The following is a 23,145-nucleotide window of genomic DNA, read 5'->3' on the forward strand; positions in this document are numbered from 1 at the left end:
CAGATAAATTAAAAGTTACTTTTGGGGGTTTTTTTACTGCTTTATAATTTGTGCTTTGGTTAATATCAGTAAGCATTTCTGAAAGTTTTTCCCCCTGTATAATTTTTTCTATTCATCCTGTGCTTTTGTTTGGTATTATTGGGTTAAAAAGCCCCCAAAGAATCAGAAGTGCTTTTAAAATTAACATGCTTTTCAATAGACCCAGTTTATTCGCTGCTGGACGACCCAATGTCTATTATCTATATGTAAATCCTCTCCTTTGTTCTTTCTCCATCAGCTATAAAGTAGTATTTCCCTGGTTTGCAAGCTCCATGTGCCCTGTATGCTCATGAATGCATGCCCCTCTTCAGAGCTCTCTGGCATATTGCCATACTTAATGTAGAGTAAAAATTCGAGAGCTTTGATAACTTACTCAGTTGAAAAGGCACAAATAACATGGCAAAATACAATATAACTTCCAAATAGAGAAAGGAGAAGACATGAACATAAACAAGGTAATTTTTTTATTATTCACTAAGTTTCTTCCAAGCAAATAACTTTCACAAAATTATCTGAAAAGATCACACTCAAATGATGTCAGTGGTTAATGGGTTGCACAAAAGTGTATATTAAAAAGCCATGTAATTTGTGACTCACCATTCCAGTTTTGCTGTGTCTGAGCATAGAAATAACTAAAACAATGGAAGATTTAGAGCCTAAGCTTACATTCTTCAGGGATTTAAGATTTCCACTGTGGATATTCAAAACTATATATGACTAAAATGCTGTATTTAGATCTAAACAGAAAACAAGCAGAACTAAACCCCTTCAGATTGAATGCAATTTTGTCCGTAAAAATCTGGGTTTTTTCTTTCTTTTTTTTTTTTCTCCCAGGTATGTTACTATGCTGGTTATACTGTACAAGTTGGGTAATTGCTTATCAACGCAAAAGTCCTTTTCAATGGAAAAGGAGCAAATGTAGGTAGGACAGAGAGGCAGAAAATTATTTTAAATCCAATAATCTGCTATTCTTGGACACACCCCCCCCCCAAAAAAAAACCCCCCAACAACAACAAAAAACCCCAAACAAACAAACAAAAGACACCCCCCAAAAACCCCACATTTCCTATGAAAACTTTCCTCTGTAAAATGACTTCTGGGCCCTTAGTATTTGGTGTTTCATATTTGGTACAATGGTAAGGAACGTGGAGTTTAATTCTTCCTTGGTTCTGAAGGATGGAAGAGCTGAGGTATCAACACCAGTATATGTTAGAGTAGTCACAAACCTGTTTTAATTTATGGTGAAGGGAAGAGCCCCTTAAGGTATCCCAAACTGCAAGAATCTTTTGCACTCTCCGGAATCCTTCCTTCACCGAGAAGATGAAAAGTGTCTGACAAATTGTGACTGTTTGCTGGGGGTTTTATCTTTTTTGTGGATCATGTCTGGTGGTTATCTACCTCTTAATTTCCTCTTTTGTCCTGCTGAAATAGTACTGAGCAAACCTTTGAATTAACTGCCTTACAATAACTAGATTTGGCAAAATACCTAGAGAGACACAGGCTCATGTGCCATTACAGGCAAAAAACCCTCAGCAGATCTACTGTTAAATGATGCCTGTATTTACCCTATCCCTGTATTTACAAAAGAAGATAATTACTGTTAAAAGAGCTTTTATTAGTGAAGATTCACCAATCAGTTACCTAGAGAAAACAGGAAATCTTTAAAATACAAGAAATAAACAAGTCAAGTGCTTTCCTTAGGCACTGAGGACACTTTTCCCCTGTGTTTGGCCCCATATATTCACAGGAATCCTGCTCCCCTGTCCTTTTCTTATGGTCCAGGGGCTCTGTGCATAATCTCCATCCTCCTTTCATGGAATTAGAGGCTTTCCCAGTTATGTACAATGTGCATGTAAAGCTTTAGTGTACATGTATAACTTTCAGTGTTTAAAGTTATATTGGCAGAACAAGAAGAACTGTCAAGGAGGAAAGACAAAAAAGACTAGTTTTACTAGATGGAGTTTTTGGTTCTTGTTAAGAGAATCTGTGGTCTGTGAGCCTAAAGAAGAAGAAGTTTAAGAACTGATAGCCTTGCTGACCAGATGCTGAAATCCCAGTTTAGCTGATCTCAAGAAGCACTTCACTCTTCTGTGGGGTTTGGGGTTTTTTTTTCTGCTTGGTTGGTTTGTTGGAGATTTTTCTTTCTAGTTTTTCACTGGAATCAATAGATTTGATATCTGGAAAATTTAGCCTTGACTAGATTCAATTAGTGTTGAATGTGTTACATATTTTGCATTAGTGACAGCAGACTACCACTGTTAAATTATTGTTTCAACTGACAGGGTGGACTGACTGATTTAAAATGGTATGATTAGTGTGGTACCATCAGAGTCAGGTAAGCTGTGGTAGGTAGATACTAGTGGAATAATTTTTCCATTTTACTGACTGAGAAATTGAGCAACATAGAGGTTGAGGCCTCACCACAAAACCTCATCAGGCTCTTTACAGAACTGGGAGTCAGGCCCAGTCACCTAAAATCCAGTTCAAATTCCTGACCAATATTACACTACCTGACAGAGAGAGTCACTAATTAGTGTTTTGAGGAGCTCGCTTCTCTCTTACATACAAAAGGAGATTAATCTACTAATCTTAAATACCAAATGAATGTATCACACTGTACAGTTACAAAATGATGTTTTCAGTGTGACTTTTAAAACATCTTTCAGCTCATTCAATATTATTTTCTATAAACCAGAGTGCTTACAAAGAAATACTGTTCAACCTCTTCTCTGCAGAACAAAAAGCAGCCCACAACTGTAAGGTCTCTTTCCATTCATCAGCCACCACATCTGTTGCTTGCTTGGACACTGACCAAAATGACTCATTCAAATGTCTAACATTTATTTTTGGTGAAATACTGGGATTATACAGCGTGGCAATATTTCAAAAATGGGTCTAGAAAACCAAGGGAAGTTGGAAACAACTTCCTCAGCTGAAAACAAACACGGCGTTATATCATTCTGCAGCTTTATTAGAAGGAAGGCAGTAGCCAAGTGAAGCAGCTGGAATCACACTGAAGTGACTCTGAACTCTGCAGATCATTTCATTCTTCCTTCTGCTACAGAGCTCACATCCCTGATTTACAGTGCCTTTTGTATCAAAGAACTAAGCAAGGTAGGTCGAATTCTCTTATATTTAAGATCTTTCTCTCCCTTCCCTTCTAAATAGTGGGTCTCTACAGCTGCAACAACACTTGCAGGCAAACGTTGTAAGGTGGTCTAGCATATACGGCTAAAAGAGCTTCATGGAAGTAAGAATGTGATACTCATTTACTTCAAAGATAACTTTGAACCATCCCTGCACTAAGAAAAGATATGAAAATGTGCGTGAATTTAATTTTTTAATTACTTTTGAATATGTTAATACACATTCCAAGGAGTTTTATCCTGTCAGCAAATGGTGAGTGACCTTAACTTAAATCTCTCTCTCCCCTCTGTGTCCCCTAGTGTGTTGGTTTTAAATTTTTTATTTGCTCAGGGATAGTGTGTCTTCTATAGCTGTAGCAATTTCCAGTACAGTTAGTTAAAATTACATCAGTTCTGAACAGATTCTAGAACAGAAACTGGAAATAATTTCAATTTAAATAGCAGATTAACAAAATGCTTCTGAAGAATTACAGTTCTGCAGGATTAAATAAGGTTTCTGTGATCTCAGCTGGAAAGTGTGTGTGCTTTCCCTAACCATTGTGGAATAAGGTAGGATATGGATCTAGCTTTCATTAAGTGTATTGTAAGTGACAATAAGATTTGAAGCCTTGTGTACTACCACACAATGAGAGAGGAATAGATTCCATCTTCTATTCACACTTAGTGATAACAGTGTCATTGTCACCTGTTGCCTTTCTAGATGTGATCTTGCAAGCCAAACAATATCCCAGACCTGTTTTTGTGGACTTAGAAAACACGTATACATTGAACATTGTCTGTGTATTAAAACACATTTGCTTTCTACGAAAAAGATCGTATCCCTGAAAATGCTTACTAATTCATAGCTAAGGAGAAGAGAGTGACTAAGGGTATGTCAAGGTGAAGTCGTTTGTCAGAGCAGATTTGTAGAAACTGATTTCAGGATTAATTTACTTATGATAGGATAGCTTACTTTCACTATCATAATGTTATTGTTCTGCCTCAGAACTGGGAAATGCAAATGTTTTGATAACCCAATTTACTTTTGTTTAATGTCACTCCAACTTCTGGCCAAATTTAAAGCATTATCTTCAACTTATACCAGGCAGACAGGATAAAGGTCCTATCAACTTCAATCCTAGGGATTTTTTATGTACCATGAGTGACACCAGAGTCTGTTTCTGTTGAACTGAGAATCTCTTTGATTGTTGCACAGTGGAAGTTATTTGACTCTGGAGAATAAATTTATGGTTTGGATTCTCTAATTGCCTTTGTGGAAAAGAATCACAAGTCAGGGAAGCTCTGTCTAAGGATTCCTAGGCAGGATCTGATTGCAGATTTTTACTGCATGGGTGAGGGCAGAGGAAAAGTGTTGATCAAAATAATTCAATTTCTGTGTAATGTACATTATACATTCTTTCTTTCAATTTTAAGAATTTATTTTTCTGCTGAAAACCAAATGAGCATTTTCTGAAATGCTTAATTTTTTGTTTGATAGATTGATTCAAGAGGAAAATTTACTTCTGTTTCCTAATAAAGCCAATTGCCTTAAAGAATTTTCTTCTCCCTGTGTTTTGTAACGAACACTTGAAGTTTCTGATCTGTTATTTGATATTAATTTTGTATTAATAACTCTGCTATTCCAGGCACTAAGCTGCAGCTAAGTTTCCAGGGGATTGTAATCTGTTGAATGGTCTTATTATTTGCTTATTTATTTATTTATTCTTATGGAATGTGCCAGCAGTTCAGCTGTCTCTCTTACTGTGGTGGCTGGTTGTCTGGCTAATTTGCACTCATTATTTCTGATAATGGCTTAATTTGTGTTCATTCAGTCTGAAGCTAGCAGTTTCACAACAGTGCCGGGCTCTGTTGTGGCTGGCTTTGCACAAGAGAGCTGACTGTGAGGAGCAGTTTCTCCTGGCCTCTCAGCAGAAGAAAGGGACTGCTGTGACTGAGGTAGGCAGTGTCCAAGAGACATTGCTTCTAGAAGGGGAGATGACATTATTTGGAGATGAACTCTCTCACAATTGCTTTTACTTTTAAGGTGTGCTTGAGGCTCCCGAGACAAAAAAGAAGTATTATGTGTCCTCAAAGGTAGCATATAGTACCTCCAGGGGAGCTCTGCTACTTCTGTACTCTGTATCTTCAGTACATTCCAGCGGTTGAGGACCTTAAAGCAGGAGCAAAAATCTGCTTATTAGCACACAGTTGCTTTTTTCCAAAAGGAATTTCTGCTAGCTTATTGCAGCTCTGTTATACCTGGCCCACCATTTTGCTGTAGTTGTTTGGATGAGCTGAATAGACCTACTGCAGATACAATAATTTTTCATTACTGAGCTCAGAGGAAAGCTAACAAAACCCATTGCTGCAAGTTAGGTTTGCTTGCAAGGATTATCTGTGAAGGCCAGCTCTGTAGAAGTCTCCAGTTTTTGCCAGGCACATTAGCTAGCAAAAACTTTGTAGCGTTCGCCTACCTCTCTTCCCCTACCCAGGCTCTCTTGTCCCTTTTTGATACTTTTTGAAGGATGTAGCTCAGGAATCAAAAGGCACAAGTATGAAGAACCAGCATTTTTTTCCTCTATCCACTGAAGATGTTTGCCACTTTATTCTTTTGGCAAGTTATTCTGCTTCCAACTTTACCTTCAAATGTACTGTTTGGCTTTGGGCAAGATATGTCTCTTTCTGTCTCTACTCTTCTTGTATGTGTTTATTCTGTTTAATTATAAACAAAGCAAGAACTGTCTTTCATTACGTGCCTGTAGTGCCTAGATCCAGTGAGACTTTGATCTCAAGGGCCTTTGGGTACTTTCCCAACATAAAATACTTGCTTCTTTCAGCAAGTGTTAGCCTGGCATGCAAGTTTTATTCCCTTCTGAGGGCTTCTAGAGGAGAGAGAAAGTGATGTGTAGCAAGTCCTGTAGTGTCAATGTAATTCCACTTTCTACACTCTCATCTCTTCTTTCTAATGATGCCCTTTTAATGAGCGTAAACAGCCCCACATCATTTTAATTAGATATTTTGGTAACGTTAAGAACCATTGCCCATTTAAGAAACCTGAGTAATGTTAACTGAGGGTGTTGTACTGTATCTAACAGAGTCAAGTGAAAAGTGATTTGTAAAGGTAATTTGGGAAGCCTGTAAAACCAGTATTTCCAAGCTCCTAATTTAACACCTTAATCATAGGTACCATCTATTCTTTTTAGTGCTGGGGAGTGTTCCCAATACCGTCTTAGGGAAATAGATAAATATCCGGTCCTCCTGAAACTGTGTGTAACAATGTGAATTTTTCAGTTTAGCAGGAATATTATAGACTTGATCTGAAAGTAAAAAAAAAAAAAAATAGTTGGCTTTGTATGAGTAGGAAAATTAGAATAACACTGATACAGCAGTAGACACCCTTTTAATCTGCTGTACACAGTGATCCTAGAATATTAACTATGAGGACATAATAAAGTATGTTATCCAAAACATTCCAGCTGATTAGACATGTACTAGCAGTATTTTGGAATTGGATGTTCTGATATACCCATGCAAGAGTGTGTGTCAAGAGTAATATAAGCATAGCAATATTACATTTATGCTGGAAGAAACTGCTGAGTTATATAAATGAGGGGTAAAATAAACCTAGGAAAACCGAGATCAATTTAGAGGGCAGTACACAGCTAAGCATACTGTAATAAATGACTAGGAAATTAATCTGTGGAATTGAATAGGGTACAAGAAGGCATATTAGAGAAATGAGTTGTGGTGCTAGTTTCCTCTGGGGTTATTTCTTAACTCTTCTTGTTAAAAGGACTGTAAATATAGCAGATTGTGACCAATTTTTTATCTGTTATTTGATAGATATTTTTTATCTTGCTGGAGAGAATGGTACCTTGGATTTTTTTTTGTAATGACCTCTGCAAAACCTTTCGAATGGCCATTGTCTAACATATGTTTAATTAGCCTTAATTAGTCTGCTGATTCAACTGCAGAAAAAAGATCTCTGCATTTACTCTGTATCTTCAACTCTCACTTTACCTTTTTTTGTTAGGAGGGAATTGTGGTTAAAGCATGTGTTTGTTGAAACAGCACAACCGTTTAAAAAACATGCTTAGGGCTGCATGATCATGTAATGATCACATGAATGCTAGACAAAATATTCTTTCATCACAAATATATGAAACAGTTGCGAAGTAAAAATTACAAATAATTTTTGCATGAAAACCTTTAAAAGCCATAATTAATTAGAAATACAAGCATTCATTATCCCATCAGTCCAGTCACTGCGAAGCTGAGGCACTGAATTTTTTCAAATCAGATACCTCTGTTGCTCTAGGTATGTTGTTATGGTGGCTTATAGCCAAAGAAAATACTGCTGGCATTTGAGGAGGAATAGAAAACACGTCAAGCTTCCATGGAACAATACTTGATTAGTGTGTTGCCTGACAGCCAATAGGGTACATGGTGTACCTGCTGGGCTCTGTCATCTGTGAGCTGTGCTTAACAGCTCCGAGGTCTGCCCTGGGACTGCTGAGACAGAACAGTGGGGATGGCAGCAAATGGTGGAAATCCAGGCTGCTTTTCTCTTCCGTGCAGAGAAAACAGACCAGGAGCAGTGAGGGCTGCACAGGTAAGTGCTGTCTTCCTCCACCACAATGAGCATGATGGCACAGAAGGGAGCCTCCCTTCAGGAAGGGAAAGGTCTCCCAGAGGTGAAGCCGTGGTTTCTTCTCTTCACCATGAGAAAACGGACAGTACTAAGTTTAAGGAAGGAGGATAGGGCAGTGGTTGAACCACTAGGCAGGGACTCTAGATTTAGCACTTGATTTGATCAGAGACTTCCTGTAGGTAATTCTCAGCATTCTCCAGTAAAGCAGAATGATGATACTTCTCACTTGAACCTCATTTCAGTAATGGTTGTGAATACTGAAGCATTATGAGTGGTTATGTAAGTACTTTGGCAGTGCTGACACATACATTAGGCAATTTTTAAATCTCAGATGTCACTGTTTAGCTGAAGGTCTCTATTTTTTTGGTAAGAATATTAGAATTTTTTCTCTAAAAATGGTGCTACTTTTAAGTGTTTCACAGACATGACCAGTCATTTTCCTGACTCTGATGTACAATTTTTGTGGTTACATGATTTGCAGTGGCTACAGCAACTTCTTATATTCTAAAGAAATACTAAAAATGATATTCTTACTTTTATCTGTATTAACAGAAGGGAGTAAGAGCAGAAACAAGTACTAACTATGGAATTATCAAGTGCCCTCCCCATTGCCAGTGCAATCCAAGGGACGTCTGGGTTTCTTTGTCATCTTTGGGAATGGAAGAGCTGGTGCTTGGGACCAGCATGAAAATAAATCCGTTTCAATGTTATGCAGTTGCTGGTTGCAGGCATTTATCAGGTCCCTGATTGTGGAAATAATTTGGAAGATATTTTATATTCAGGGAACTGCTGTGATACTTTTCCTACTACAGCAGCCGTATCTAGATATAAAGTTGGCTTCTCCATTTTTTTTTTTTTTTACATTTCTGTGTGGGCAAAACTGCTGATCTGAAATTGTAGATTTACCAATATTGACTGAGTCTGTGCTATATGAGTTTGTTAATCCTGTAGCACTTTGTGTAAAGTGTTATCAGGCTATTATCTGGTCAAAGGACTGCAATACCACAGATGAGGTGATGTGTTATGACTAACAGGGTCGTGTTTGGCCTTGCTCGAAGAAAGTTAGTTTTGGCCTAAGTTCTAGGACGTGTCTAGCTAATACATTGCAAATACGTATCCAATACTGCTTCACTGAGAGACATAATGGAGAATGATTATTTGCATTCCTTTCTTATCTGCTAGAACAAATACATCTATATTGTGGCTCCAAAACATTTCCAGTCACATGTTGTATCTGCTGTGACCCGTTCTAGTTATTGAATTCAGGATGACATAAGAGGTAATTAGGTTACCATATATCTAATTACCATTAAAAGGGTAGCCAAAAGACAATTATTTGTGTACGTGTCTGTGAAAGAGAAAACATAGACAAAAGCCTTGATCCTGCCTTTGTGTATACCAGCTTAAAATGCTCCTTACCTAGGAGCTTTGTCTGCCAGGCCAGCTTTAGGCTTGATCTGTAGCACAGCTATGATTTCATTTTGTAGTATGAGTGTATCAGGCAACTCCTGCTAGAGGAATGTTTCTGCATAGAGGCAAGTTATCTTGGCTTTGTCCTTTCGAGGGAGAAATATGACTCTATGACAGTCTGTAATTTCATCAGTATTCCTTGTGTGTTTTCCAGTCTATACTATGTCTTTGTAAAATGCTTGCCAGAAATACATGTATACCTGTAATGAATTTGCTCAGCCTTCTGAGTTTTGAACTTCACAGATAAACAGCCAGGTGAATTTCAAGTTTATGTTTTTGAAGCTAGATAAATTCAAAAATTTTCACCTCAAAAGTTCCAAGAAAAACTTATGAGGGCTTTCAACTGAATTCAATACCTGGATAAACCTGCTGACACACAGGATGACAAACAGGCTTTAGGTGACTTTTTGTGAAACTAAGTTGTTCTCCAACTTTTGACTCTCGCAAATGACAGAAGTTAAAGTGATGCAATCAAATAAGCTTTCCTTTAGCCACAGGTAACACACATGGAATCTGATGTGCTCACAATTGGTCAAAAAGACATTGATAGGAGGGTTTGTGTATTATCTTCCTTCTGTGAACTGTACTGTTGAGACAGCCAACCTTCCAAACCATAATTTTCCTAGTAAGTCAGGACCCATTACTGTGACCTCTGGAATCAATTTAGCTGGGCAGAGGCTCTAAACACTGCTGATCACACTGAAAAAACAGATTTGGGGACTGCCACTCAAATATTTGTGGTAACTTTTAACTAACATAGACAATGAATAAACTCTTCCCTTTGACTTTTTCTGTAAAATTCAAAAGTAATGAAGACCAAATGTGAGAGAGAGAGAGAGAGAGAGAGAGAGAGAGAGAGAGAGAGTGCGTAGGCTGAGCCTGAATCTGTGGTAACGAGTGCCAGTGTAATATAGTTAGGTCCTAACTTGTGTGGCGCCCAGGGAATTTTGAACCCCCAGGAGGACTTTGCTTCAAGTGAAGTGGACGGAAATTGGAACTTTTTTGTTTGTTTTCTTCTATTTTAGACTGAAAGCCGATGCAATTTAATTCCGAAGTGGTTGCACTGACCTCAGGCCTGAGGTGTGGAGAGGTCAAACGACTTCCCCTGGTCAAACAGGATGTATGTGGCATAGCCATGAATAGATTCCAAAGTACTGGTCCCGTGTCATAACTGTAAGGCCGTTCTTAGTGTGACAAGAGCTGTTCTATTTTAGGCAGATCGAACCACTTGCCCAAGTTGTCATTATGGCTTAGCTATAACAGTGGCAGAGGACACGAACTCTAGGTACCTTTAGTAGAAAGCTGTGAGTATGTCAACTGAGATCCAAGTCTGTAATTCCCTGCTGAAATGCAGAGAAAGATTGTTCATGCAACACGTGTTGAAGTCTCTTCCCAGGAGTTCTGTGGCTTTGTATTTTAGAAATATTTCTTGATGATCTGTATTTCTTGGTAATTCTGCTTTCTGTTCCAAGATCTAAAAGTGCCAAGAGCCATCCTGTTATATTCCTATAAAGTAATTTAGAAATTGACTTCTGTTTTACAGAAGAGGACAGGAAATGAAACCTCCTGGTCAACTATTTTCATAATTAAGCAACTGAATCAAGGACGATCAGTTTTCAGAGCTGCTGTGGCTCAGCAAACAGGAACGGACTCAACAAACAACTGCTGAGCGTACACTTTATTCAGGGTTTACTATTTAAAATAAATTTTTAAATAGAAGGACAAGATGAAATCTAAACTTGGTTGTATTAATCCATACGCAATAGAACACTGTTCTGTAACCTGTGGCTGCTCCCAAGGCTCATTGGCAGGCCTCTAACCACACTTTCCTGTTTATTGAAAAATGTTTTCCATGCACTGGCTCCCCAGACCGGCAGACGCTGAGCCAGTGAGCTGCACCAAACTTCCCTTACCCTTTCTAGCAGTTGCCTTAAAGCCAAGCAGAAACTGCTCTCTGAAAGTATTGTTTTCTCTACTGAGCCTCAGTTTCCAAACACATCCATGCGAATTTTTCCAGCTTGGAAAGTAAGCCATTTGTCAAAGATCATACAGGAAATAAGTAACAGAATAAGGAGTACAATTAGATTTCTTTACAAGACCTAGACTTGAACTGCAAGACTATTTTGACTCTGGAAATTTATTAATTTCATTGTCATGTATTAAGAGATTATGTGTTTCAAGACTACAGAGAAACATCCCTGCTGAATTATGGTTAATGGAAAAAATCTGTGTCCTCATTGATGTAAATCAGTATAACTCCACTGACAATCATCTACCGCTTATCTTCTTCAGGACACAGCTTAACACCAGAAGTCCTGCTATAGAAGTGATTCATATATGTCAGTGTCAGAAGTATGGGCTTTGCAAACGTAATTAACAGTCTTTGCAGAGCCCTAGCCATAGAGTCTAATTTCAGCATCTGTGCACTGGGAGCGGTGGTAAACAATGTTCCTTCTGCTTTTTTACGCCCACTGCTAAAGGGTCCCTGCATTGAAGACTAGAGTTAGAGATGAGGAAAAAATATAAGCCTGGAAAAACAATTGCATTCTAAAGGTGTGCTTTTTCATTGGAGTTTTAAACTACAGGAGGCTTGGGAAATATTTGGCATTTATTTGGGTGTTTTTTTCTCCTGCAATACATCATCTTTAAAATGCTAAACATAAAATTAACGTTGTTGGGTAGTAGGCATATGTTTATCATTGTCATTATAGTTGGATTTTTTTTTTGTTTAGTTGCATAAATTTGATTTGAAGGTATAGTTTTTTGTATAGGCAAACCCACTTAACAATCCAGTTATTAACCTGACTGTCCTGTGAAACTGTCCAAATATAATGTTCCAGATGTTAGTAGTACTGCTCCATGTTTATACTCTTCTTTCAGCAGCTGTTAAGCTGTTTGAAAAAATTACTCAGATGGGTGGTAGTGGTATTTGATGCAGAATCCAGCCCCAAGGGGCATGTAATTACATAAATGCAGCCCAATAAGTATCATTTATCAGGACAGCAAACCAAATAACATTCTTTCAGCCTGATGTAAATCACAAATGCTATCATAGCCTCTTGACAGAACAGGCTGTGCTGACTCTTACTACATATTTTTTTAATCAAGAGATATAAGATTACACAACCTTTTTTTTTGCTTCCCTGTCTATCCATCTACAAATGAGAAGTCTAATCCTGCTAATGCGTGTGCACATGCGTAGCTTCACTGGTGGGAGTAATCCTTTCAAACTGAGTGAACTCCTTTTTGGGGGAAAGGTGAGTACATGAGTACAAGTTTGCAGATGTGGTTCTGCAGACGGTGTGCTCTGGAGACCCCTCTCCTGCCGTCCTCAGCATGCGAAAATTAATGGAATTACAGGAATGCAGGGCTGAGTTCCAAAAGCGCGGGCTGAATTTTGGGTTCGGAATGGAGATAGCACTCAGAAATTTAGCGGTAAGATAAATCATAGTACAGCTAATTGACTGCTCTCAGGCACAGGTCTTCAGTGCAGCTGAGTCCAGTCAAAAAATTCAGCTTTAAATGATGACAGTTTAGCAGAATAATTGTTTTGATCATTGCAGAGACTTTTGTCTGACTGGCCACCTGTGATGTGCTGCAGCTTTGTCTATACTGCAAACTAAACTCTGTGAAATAATACTGTGAAATAACTTCTGACTGCTTTTCTTTCTATTGTTCAAACTCTGTTTCCTGTCTGTTTTCCCACTCATTTCTTTTTTCCCCCTCAGTTTTGGTTTATATTCCACTTTCCCCTCCCCCTCACCTTCCCTCCCACCCACAGCAAGAATTTCTATGTGAAAAATTATGTTGTACTTGCAATTCCAGAAGCTTTTGCAAGAGAAGAATACTGAAAAAATTCTGTAATTCTGTATTAAAAAAAAAAAAAGGACACACAAATATTTTCATTTATAGCTCTTACAGTGTGTTTTCTGCTCATGGCAAGCTTTATTTTCTTTCATCTGTTAATTGTTTCTCAGCTCAGTAGTGGAACCACAGGGTGTATTATCCTTGTAATATGTTCTATATATTTCCTTCTCTTCATTCCATGCTGTGTTAAGGAAATCCAATATGTCAAATGGTCCTGAAAATCATAATTTCTTGATACAAAGACATACATGAAAGAGATTAATAAACCCATTAACTTTAAGTTTCTGGAGAAATTGCTGTAATTTTGTTAACTGTAATTTGAGGCAGGGGTGGTGGGTGAAATTTTATAAAAGATGGCTTCCTGGCATTTTAAGTGATTTTTTTTTCCTACATAGGTGTCTAGTGGTCCTCTGATTTTAGACAGATACAATCCATAAAACTTGCTTCACATAGGAACAGAGCAGTAAAGTATGAAACCTGACCAGAAAAGAATAGCACAATCATACTTCAGTAAAACTTTGCATCTGGTCTCCTAGAAATTTATCAGTGATACTGTGCTCAATACAGCCTGTTAAGAAATTAATGTAAGCAAACAGTTCTTGAAGATTTCAAGTTTTGTTTTGATTTGAACATTTCTTGAAATGCCTGTGACCAAATTTCTTCAGGAGTTTTGTGCTAGCAACTGACAGATAAAAGGTGATAAATATGCCAAACTAAGGCGATGTTTTTGGTTTATGACCAAGAACTTAAAAGAATTGCAGTTTACTATTTAAAATGCAGTAAAACATTTCTCCTTTGACCATTTCATTTCTTTTCCTCCCCAGAAAGCCACTCTGCAACATGGCATTTGAAGATTTTGAGAACTACTCTTATTTCTATGATCTCTCTGAGGAAGATGAGTCACCCCAGTCCTCCCTCAGCATTGCCCATATCATTTCCCTTTTCTTTTACAGCGTGGCATTTCTGCTGGGAGTGCCAGGTAATGCCATTGTCATCTGGTTTATGGGCTTTAAGTGGGATAAATCTGTTTCCACGCTCTGGTTCTTGAATCTGGCCATTGCAGATTTCATTTTTGTTCTCTTCCTGCCCCTCTATATTACATATGTGGCAATGGGCTTCCACTGGCCTTTTGGGAAGTGGCTCTGCAAAATGAACTCATTCATTGCATTACTTAATATGTTTGCCAGTGTTTTCTTCCTGACATTCATCAGCCTTGACCGCTACATCCGTCTTGTCCACCCCGTCTTTTCCTACAAATACAGAACTGTAAAGAACACCCTCATTCTGAGTGGGCTCATTTGGATGTCAGCTGCAATTATTGGTGGCCCTGCCTTATACTTTAGAGACACAGCTACAGTTCTCAACAATGTCACCATTTGCTACAACAACTTCCATGTGCATGACAGAGAACTTATTTTGCTGACACATCACATTCTCATTTGGGTGAGACTTGCATTTGGTTACCTCTTTCCTTTAGTGACAATGGTTATTTGCTACTCACTGCTGATTGTCAAAGTGAAGAGGAGAACTGTATTGACTTCTAGCAGGCTTTTCTGGACCATCACTGCTGTGGTTGTAGCTTTTTTTGTCTGCTGGACACCGTATCATATATTCAGCATTGTGGAGCTGTCTGCTCACCATGATGAAAACTTGCATGACTTACTACAGGATGGCATTCCCCTCTCCACTGGCCTTGGTTTCATCAACAGTTGCCTCAACCCAATCCTCTACGTTCTGATCAGCAAGAAGTTCCAAGCCCAGGTGAAGAGCACAGTGTCTGAGGTGCTGAAGCTGGCCCTGTGGGAGGTGAGCCGCTCGGGAACGGTCAGCGAGCAGCTGTGGAGCTCAGACAATGCGCCTGTGCACTACTGTGAAACTGCCCAGTGACTGCTCCTGCCACCAGCTCTCTCCAGAAGAGCTGACAGGAGATTTGGAGATGTTCTTGACTTCACATCTGCCAGTCAGATGTGCATCTTTGCATATACAGTGTTCTGTAAACAGCTGGCTTAATTGCACTTGCTGCTTTAATTGAAAGGTTTTTAAGGGACATATGATTTGGATGTGTGCCCTTGCAATGCACATACAGCCTGAACTGAAAGTTATCAGCGTAGGTGGAATTACTCTAACTGGGCTTTTGATGAGGAATGTTGTAATCCTGTTGGTTTGCTGTGGTTCCATACCTCATTGGTATCAAAAGAACACATAATAAAAGTATTTCTCCTTGCCATTGCTGATACCACTCTTAATTGAGGCAATCTCATCCAAGAGGCTATGGCCGTACATCACTGGGTCATGGGTCTCCTGATTGCCTACTACTGCCCCAAGGAGGAATCCCCGGGCTACATCTCACCTAAATGAAGCTATCAGTGGCTCCACTCTGCAGCTGGAGAAGAATCTCAAGATGGAGAGCACTGAATTGCTGCCTTCTATTGTCAAAAAAGAAAAATATGGAAATAAAACCTGTCTTCTCCCAATGCTCTTTATCTTATACTCAAAACTAAGACAGGAGACCCTGTGTTTTCTGGTCACTTATTGTATTTTTAGCACCAGCTGGGTGCAAAATACTGAGCAGATGTTTCATATATGTATTAGGCTCATTCAAAATGTGCAAAGAATTAGTGAAAATATTTCTTAGAGCTTCTGTGCCACAATTTTTTTTCTATGTTTAAAATTTTAGTCCTACAGAGGTTTCAAACTATTGATTGCTCTTTATTACTCTTTCAAGCAAAGGTAAAGAAATAATACAACATTTTGTTTGCCTTAATGTCAAGCTTAAAAAAATGGGTGGAGTGAATTAATCAGTATTCTGTTACAAGTCTGTAGCCAAATTCAGACTTCTTTTCCATATAAGAGGCAAGACAGTTCATCCAGGAAATGGAGTCCACTCCCATAAGAAAGATGAAGTAGTCCCAGTTATGCTGTATTCTGTTCCAACTTGTTGTTTGCTGCAGAATCACACAGGCACCAATTAAAAATAAATATATATATATATGTGCTATGTGGAGTGAACCAATTTCTGATGCGTAACCACTTAATTAAAAAATTGAATGTGGGACAAAACTCCACTGAAAGTAAAAGCATAGAGCTTTGGGTAAATTTGAATTGTTTTTTCCTAGTTATTGGCCTAAGCTTATAGAATAAAACTGACTTTCAGATAATTTCCCTAGTTTATATGGCCTGCCAACACGTTAGTAGCCTTTATGCTGTGATTGAGGCCTTATATATAAATAGATTTTCTTTTGCATAAAATATATATGTATGCATGAGCACATCCAGTATTGGTGGCTGCACACGTAGAAACAGCCTGACTGTGGTCTGTAACAATTTCTTTGGGCTCTGGTTTCAGAGTCTGAGAGAGTTAGGCACAATCAGTGGAATTTCAGTGTATTTCTCTTTGGGCTGGAATGCTGTTTAGCAGCATTCTTCCTTTGAGTCATTTGCTGCCTGGTACATAGTTGCTCATCATAATATTTTGGCACCATTCTGCTGTATGTGCCTAAATCAAACATTTTGCAGTTTTTCTTCACATGTTCCCTGACATCTTTCTAAGAATGATGTTCTTTCCTGGCTGTAGTCCACGTGATGTAATAAAATTTTGTTGTTTCCGAAGAGCGTGTTCATTTGCTTTTCTTAGCAGCAATGTATGGTGACTGGCTTTTCTTGCAACAGCTCCTTCCCAAAGATTTTAGAAGGTGAAATCAAGCCCTGGCCCTTTCTACTATGGGATTTAAGGTTCATATCAGCTTTCAGCTGTATGCACACACGTCCCTATGTACAGCACAGAGACTGATTTTCAAATGGGAGAGCATATATGTCCCATCTTGCATAAAGGATCAGAAAGTGTGGCCTGAAGCAGATAAGAAAAAGAAAAGAGGATAGAATTGAGTAAAGCCAAAATCACCCTTGATCTGTGGCATTAAGCGGATTAACAATTGTGCAACATAACTGCTACCGTTCACACCAAGATCAGTTACAGAATTATCTAAATCATTTCTTTAAGAGTAATGCAAGATATCTAAACAAAGCAGATAATGCTTTAAGTTTCTGTTTCCAAAGAGTCTCCAAAACAATACCAACAATTCTGTGGTCTTGGACTGAGGAACACTCATTCAACTCATCACAGTGGGAAAAAAGGGCCAGATAAAGGAATCTATGCCATCATGCAGACAGATACTATAGAAATAGCTATTTACACATTTCATAATCAACAGGTTCTAGTTACTTTTATCTTCTTCCTGCACAGTTTGTGTTTCTGAAGGTTTTTATGTAGATTAGTTTTTGTTAAAACGGTTTTCCTAGTATTCCCGTTTGGAAAATATTGAAGTTACGGTATTTTTTACTGATCTTTCTGTTATGGGGTGCACTTGGGATACTTGCCTAATTTATTCCAGGGTGCCGATTTTTCACAGGCACAATGACACAGTAATATACCAGCACATACCCAAACACTACCCAAAAACACCTAACGCAAATATATGTGGATTGAGTGGAATACTCTTGCCCACATACCTACGTATTTTTTCACTGGGAGCACTGTGCTCTCTAGGGTATTTTTGTTTCTTTTGTTTCTGTGCATCTTTCTTTTTAATATTAGGGGAAAAAAACCAAAACCAAATAAACCAAAAACCAAAACAACAAAAAAACCCCCTGCCACAACCCAACACACACAAGAAATCTCACTTAACCGAAGAGTTTGTATGTACACGCAAATCCAGCCTGGCCGGTTCCATGGATGACTCAGTGTTGTATTTTAACAAGGTTGCCATCTAGAAACCAAACCATTTTGTCCACTCAGGGCTTTAATTTGAAAGACTAGAAAAGGGTATAAAGGTAAGCAGCACATTGAATGAGAAGTCAGAAAGTGATAGCCAAGATAATAAAACCTGTATTTTGGAGGCAGAATTTTTAATAAGCTGTTTGCCAAATTCTTGCTTTTAACAGCACCATGACAGAATTGGTAAAACTAAGCTACATGATTTAGGAGCAGCAACAGTTAGAGAATTGCCACAAAAAAGGTACTGTTTAGGAGTTAGGTTTATGGAAGGCGGCAAGTGAGCCTGTAACAATACTCACTTTCAGATTTTTAACTGTGCTTTAAGCCCCTAGCAGGCAGATTTTTTTCCTGAGACAAATTATAAACAAAGCTCTTACATAATCTGAAGTTGGCAGACCTTTAAACAAGAAGAGAGGACCTGCTCTGCCAGATATTACACAGATGCTCTGTGAAAAAAAAAAAAAAAAAAAACCAGCAAAAAGAGTTACTTAAACTGCTGCTGTCAGACTTGACACTGGGTATCTTCATCTCAGAATGACCAATGCAGCACATAAAAGGATTCCATTTCATGGTCACAATAAATCCTGACAGTCCAACGCAAGGCCTAGAATTATGAATTTGTTTAGAGGCTTCACAACTTTGACAGCTTCTACATTTGTATCATTCCTATAGACAGTTTTGGGGATTTATTCCTGATAGGTTCTTCAAATGCTAAAAGAAATGTCGGAATCAATCTAGAAACCAATCTGGAGCGGAGTAAACAGATCAAACTGCTATTAATTTCGTTACTTTTTATATCCCTTATGTGTTTTGCATTTTCAGCTGTCTTTTTCTTGTTGAAGTCATGGGCACGTGTCCGGTTTATGGCGGAGGTCAGGCAGGCCCCCGCGGTGTCCGCAGCCCGCGGAAACTCCCGATCCCCGGCTCCTGGGGCAGGCGCCGCGCCCGGGGCACCGCTGGGCTCGCAGCGCCCCCCAGAGGCACCGCCCGTGCCCCGCATGGAAGCGGCTCCTCAGCAGCAGCATTGGCTGTGTTAATTAAGACATAAAACTCGACGTAATTTCATTGCAAAAGTTTCCAAGCCTCAGAGGGGAAAAAAAAATAAATTTCAAGTCTTATAACAGCTGAGAAGGTACCAGGGTAGTCTCAGGCCTTATCTAGAGCACTACAAATCACTTGGAACTTCACTTCCTCTCACTCTCACTGGAGTGTTAGCTGTCAACAAAAGCCAAGGTATTCGGTTAGTCACCACCCTTACTAACAAAATGAATTTATACTCCTGTTTACCCAATAAAACACTGCTCGCAATTTCACTAAGCCCTGCTCCTTTCCCTTAAAACCACCTCTCCTTCCAAAGGAATTCCAGGCATTTCCAAAGAAGCAATTTCCTCTGCAGATGAGAGGAAAGAGCATTTCAGTGTTTTAAAGCCATGGCAATGTTAACTCTGAAGTGATGGTCTGCACATGCTCCTGGGTACTACAGAAAGATGTCAGAGCAACCTGGAAATTCAGTTTCAGCTTCTACTTTACCCATTCAGAAAATCTTACATTTGTGAGCTGGATTACTTTAAGATTCTGAAACAAGCAGACACTGCACATTTTTTGCAACAACATTTATTCTAGATATATCAAGACTCAAATCTTATTGAAAGCAGCTACATCCATTGATTGTACATAATCTTCAAAAGCTGTTATTCTCTCTTCCAGCATATCTGTTCCAACTTTATCATCTTCAACAACACACTGGATCTGAAGCTTTTTGATACCATAGCCAACAGGTACTAGCTTGGCTGCAAAATAAAAGAAAAACCAACAAAAAACCCCAACATTTAGTACTCCTTACTTGGTAGAATCTCTTAATAACACAGATCTGAGAATGAACTGACCAAAGCAATTTGCAGAAATATATAAAAATAGCTTTTGGCTCACATTACAGACCATTTAATTAACAACCCAGCATTCCTTACAACTGATTGAAGTTTCTTTCCGTGGACCACCTCCCCTTCCCCAAACCAGTGCTGTGTGTGGGTGAAGGTGTTTGTTTGCTGCACCAGGAATTGTACAGGGAGACGCAGAACAGCAGAGATTAAGTTTTACAGCTTTTAAAACCTGTATTTGAATCTTAACCAGGCCACTGCACTAATACACCGTTTCTGACCATGTAAAGACACTGAAGCACTGTAGTATTGCAGTTCCCGTTACCTACATTTCAGAGATCAGCAAACAGTAACAAGTCCAACCACTCATATCCTACCCCAAGGGCCTGCACTCTCCCTCTCCCTGGTCTGAAATTTCCCCGTACTTACAAGATCCCCAGACCAAGCCATCTGCTTGAATGCTTCGAACACACTCCTCTAGTTTGGCCATGTCTGTCTCATCATCCCAAGGTTTCACATCAAGCAAGATTGATGACTTGGCAATAACAGCTGGTTCTGGGGGAAGAAAATTACCATAAAAAACCCATGTAGGAATCTTTCCAAAACTCATGAATATACTTCCAAACTGGTTTTACAAGAGCAACTTATCTGATTTTATGAACCATAACCTGCTCACATTGCTGTGACAGGCCTCTGGTGCCAATATACATTTCTGAAGTACTGCAGCTCACATCCTCATGTTCAATATTGTAGATACATAATGCACACACAGATTTAAGTAGCTGACAGTGTTTGTTACATAGGAAGTCCTTTTCAGAACATCTGAGAAGGAACCTAATGCTGTGTAACAGTTAATTTTCCACAGAGGGAATACTGCAACTGCTACAGTTCTGAACAGTTCCAGGCCAGTAGCTGTGGAGTAACATTTTTTAAAGAAGACCCTCATGTTATCTTCGTTTATGTAGAAAGCTCAATCTCTGGAAAGAAAAAGCAGGAGTGTATGAATCAGAACAAAAAGCATAACATTCCTATTTGCTATGGGAAGGCTGAGCTCACAGGCAATTCAAGTGAAGCAAATTACTCCTGTCTCACTCCAGTCAAGCTGATCTGTTATTACAGTTAATTAGTGTTTCTAGCCATCCTGTTCAAATGCATGAAAATTAACTCAAGCGTAAAGGATTAGGAAGTTCTCAGCACACATACTTTTGGATTTCTTTGATTCATACTGGGCCAGGCGTTCTTCCCTCAGTTTCTTTGCTTCTTCACTTTCCTGAAAGAGAAATTTGCAGTTACAGAAAAGCACCAAACCTCTGCATCTCCAAAGTGCTACCAAACTGACTGGCATCTACTCAGATAAAAACAAAACATCACAACTGTCAGCCGAAAGATGGTGATTTTTTGTTTTACTCATCATGTAACCAGTCAAAGTTGGGCAGTTCACAGTATTCCAAGACATTATTTTTTTAACTTTTGAGTACTAACTTCCCATGCCTTCCTATTCTACAAAGACAGCTACACTTGAGAATTGTAAGTAGGGTCTATTACCAAGCTCAGAAATATAAGTAAATTCAACTAGGTCAAGGTGAATGTCTGCATACCTGTGTTAATTTCTAAAAAGCAATAAAAATAATAAAGAAAGGTGATGAGTACCTCCTCATCATCAGATCCAAAAAGGTCAATATCATCATCATCTTTGCTATCCGTGGCTGCACCTGTTGTGTCCTCAACATCAGCAGGACCGTATTTTCCCAAAGCCTTCTTTACTCCTGGCAAGCTGAAAGAAAAATGCAGATATTAGGAACCTACTCAAACGTCAATACAATCACTGCCAGTTTATCAAAAAAGCTACAAATGCATTTGTAATGAAAACCTTGTGCTAAAAAAGAGTAAAAATCCAATTCTGCTACTTGAAACCAGAACCTCATGGAAGACAGCCCCCAAAGCTCCTGACATGCCAGCTCAGTAATATGTGAATATGGGACTTGCTGTAGCTCATCAAAGCTGCTATGATCCTGCCCACCTAAGGACATGGATAAGAAAAGCCTATCCTTAGCTGCACTGTGTTCTGTCTAGGAGGAATTACCAACTTCTCGTTCATGCTTTCTTAGAACTACTTTCATTTGATTAAAAACTCGGGAGTGTCTGAAAACACATTACTCGGATACATTACTTTCCTTACTATTTTCCTAACTTTCAGTGAACACTTTACCCCAAACCCTCATTCTCAACAGTACAAGGGAGCAGGACTCCTTGAATTTACCTTCTCTTGCAGCTCATATACTCCTGTTATCTTAGAATAAACACATGGTTGTTTTGCTAATGCGAACGGCTGTTACTGGAGCCATAAAACTCGCCTTGCATTTCAGGAACTGTAAGCAGTTTTCAGGGTGGACTCTGTAAAACCATTTCAGAATTTCAGTCTCGTTCAGCATTACAAAAGCTTCAGAAACGGACTGGACCCTGAGCCACCCATCTTTGGAAGAGCTTCCTCTGAAAAGGACTGAAGCTCAGAGAAAGCAGTGTAGCAATACTGACCCTACCTATGCTGTAGGGTTTCAGAGAGGCCTGCAGTCTCCGTGGGTATCAATACAGCACCTTTCATGAACACTTAAAACCACTAAAAGAGAAAAGAGAAACCATTTCCTTCCATATTGCCCTTTCTTTCCATGTCCTTTAGTACTGCAAATCATTAATTTTGTCCTCTGTACTGACAGAAGAGATCTGCTCTGTTTCTGAAGCTGTTAGTATTCCAACAACACCAAATGCCACGTGGTGCCACTGAAAACCAGATCTGTTCAAACTCGGTGAAACAAACGCAACTATTTGTAGGCTATTTCGGGGAGATATTACAGCTTCGAAATTCAACCATACCTTGCCTTTTGCTTTTCATATGACTTAATATGATTGTACCACCGGAGAGCATGGAACAAATCTGCAGGCGGCGGGGCAGCGATCGCTTCGAACACTGCTATGTCAGCCTGCGAAGGGACGTACCTGCAAACAACAAGTCAAATTAACTCCCTTGTTCGGGGCGCGTAGAACACGTGGAGCAGCGGCGGCCGCGGAGCAGCGCCGCCCGTGCAGCTGCCGAGGTGACTCAGGGCCCTCCCGCGTCCCCACCGCTTGTCTCCGCCAGGCCCGACTCCCCTACCCCATACCCCGGCAACCCCCCGCCACCTCTCACCCCTCGATGTAGCTCTTGTCGGCGAGGAAGTCATTGAGGACGCGGAGGCCCGCGGCGGACTTCAGGTCCCCGAAGCCCATGGCGGCGGCGCGCAGCCCACACGCTGCGCCCGCCCCGACCGCCACCGCCGCGGGAAAGGGCCTCGCCGCGCCTGCGCC

The 23,145-nt window shown here is 39.5% G+C and overlaps 2 protein-coding genes and 2 non-coding genes across 5 annotated transcripts; 1 reads left to right on the forward strand and 3 right to left on the reverse strand.

Annotated features, from left to right (window-relative positions):
• Nucleotides 1–3,029: 3,029 nt before the first annotated feature.
• CMKLR2 (chemerin chemokine-like receptor 2) lies at nt 3,030–16,756 on the forward strand. Of its 2 annotated transcripts, none has more exons than XM_066189734.1 (2): nt 3,030–3,153; nt 13,977–16,756. In XM_066189734.1, exon 2 carries the CDS (start codon nt 13,993–13,995, stop codon nt 15,037–15,039), a length of 1,047 nt encoding a protein of 348 aa, XP_066045831.1. In that variant the 5' UTR covers nt 3,030–3,153; nt 13,977–13,992; the 3' UTR covers nt 15,040–16,756. The 2 variants fall into 2 exon arrangements, with proteins under 2 accessions (XP_066045831.1, XP_066045830.1); XM_066189733.1 differs by lacking the exon at nt 3,030–3,153 and adding an exon at nt 7,678–7,776.
• Nucleotides 16,757–19,516: 2,760 nt separating this feature from the next.
• On the reverse strand, nt 19,517–23,134 carry EEF1B2 (eukaryotic translation elongation factor 1 beta 2). The gene is made up of 6 exons (XM_066189738.1): nt 22,988–23,134; nt 22,675–22,797; nt 21,454–21,577; nt 21,007–21,073; nt 20,233–20,358; nt 19,517–19,716 (listed from the first exon to the last, which is right to left on the reverse strand). The coding sequence occupies exons 1-6, from the start codon at nt 23,065–23,067 to the stop codon at nt 19,562–19,564; spliced, it is 675 nt and encodes a 224-aa protein (XP_066045835.1). The 5' UTR covers nt 23,068–23,134; the 3' UTR covers nt 19,517–19,561.
• Nucleotides 20,590–20,723, reverse strand: LOC136293585 (small nucleolar RNA SNORA41). The gene has a single exon (XR_010722189.1). It is a non-coding gene; the product is annotated as a small nucleolar RNA SNORA41 (small nucleolar RNA).
• On the reverse strand, nt 21,146–21,225 carry LOC136293581 (small nucleolar RNA SNORD51). The gene has a single exon (XR_010722186.1). It is a non-coding gene; the product is annotated as a small nucleolar RNA SNORD51 (small nucleolar RNA).
• Nucleotides 23,135–23,145: the final 11 nt, after the last annotated feature.

Source organism: Chamaea fasciata, unplaced genomic scaffold, assembly GCF_029207755.1.
Source record: "Chamaea fasciata isolate MVZ Bird 193981 ecotype frontalis unplaced genomic scaffold, bChaFas1.0.hap1 SCAF_8, whole genome shotgun sequence".
Taxonomy (NCBI): domain Eukaryota; kingdom Metazoa; phylum Chordata; class Aves; order Passeriformes; family Sylviidae; genus Chamaea; species Chamaea fasciata.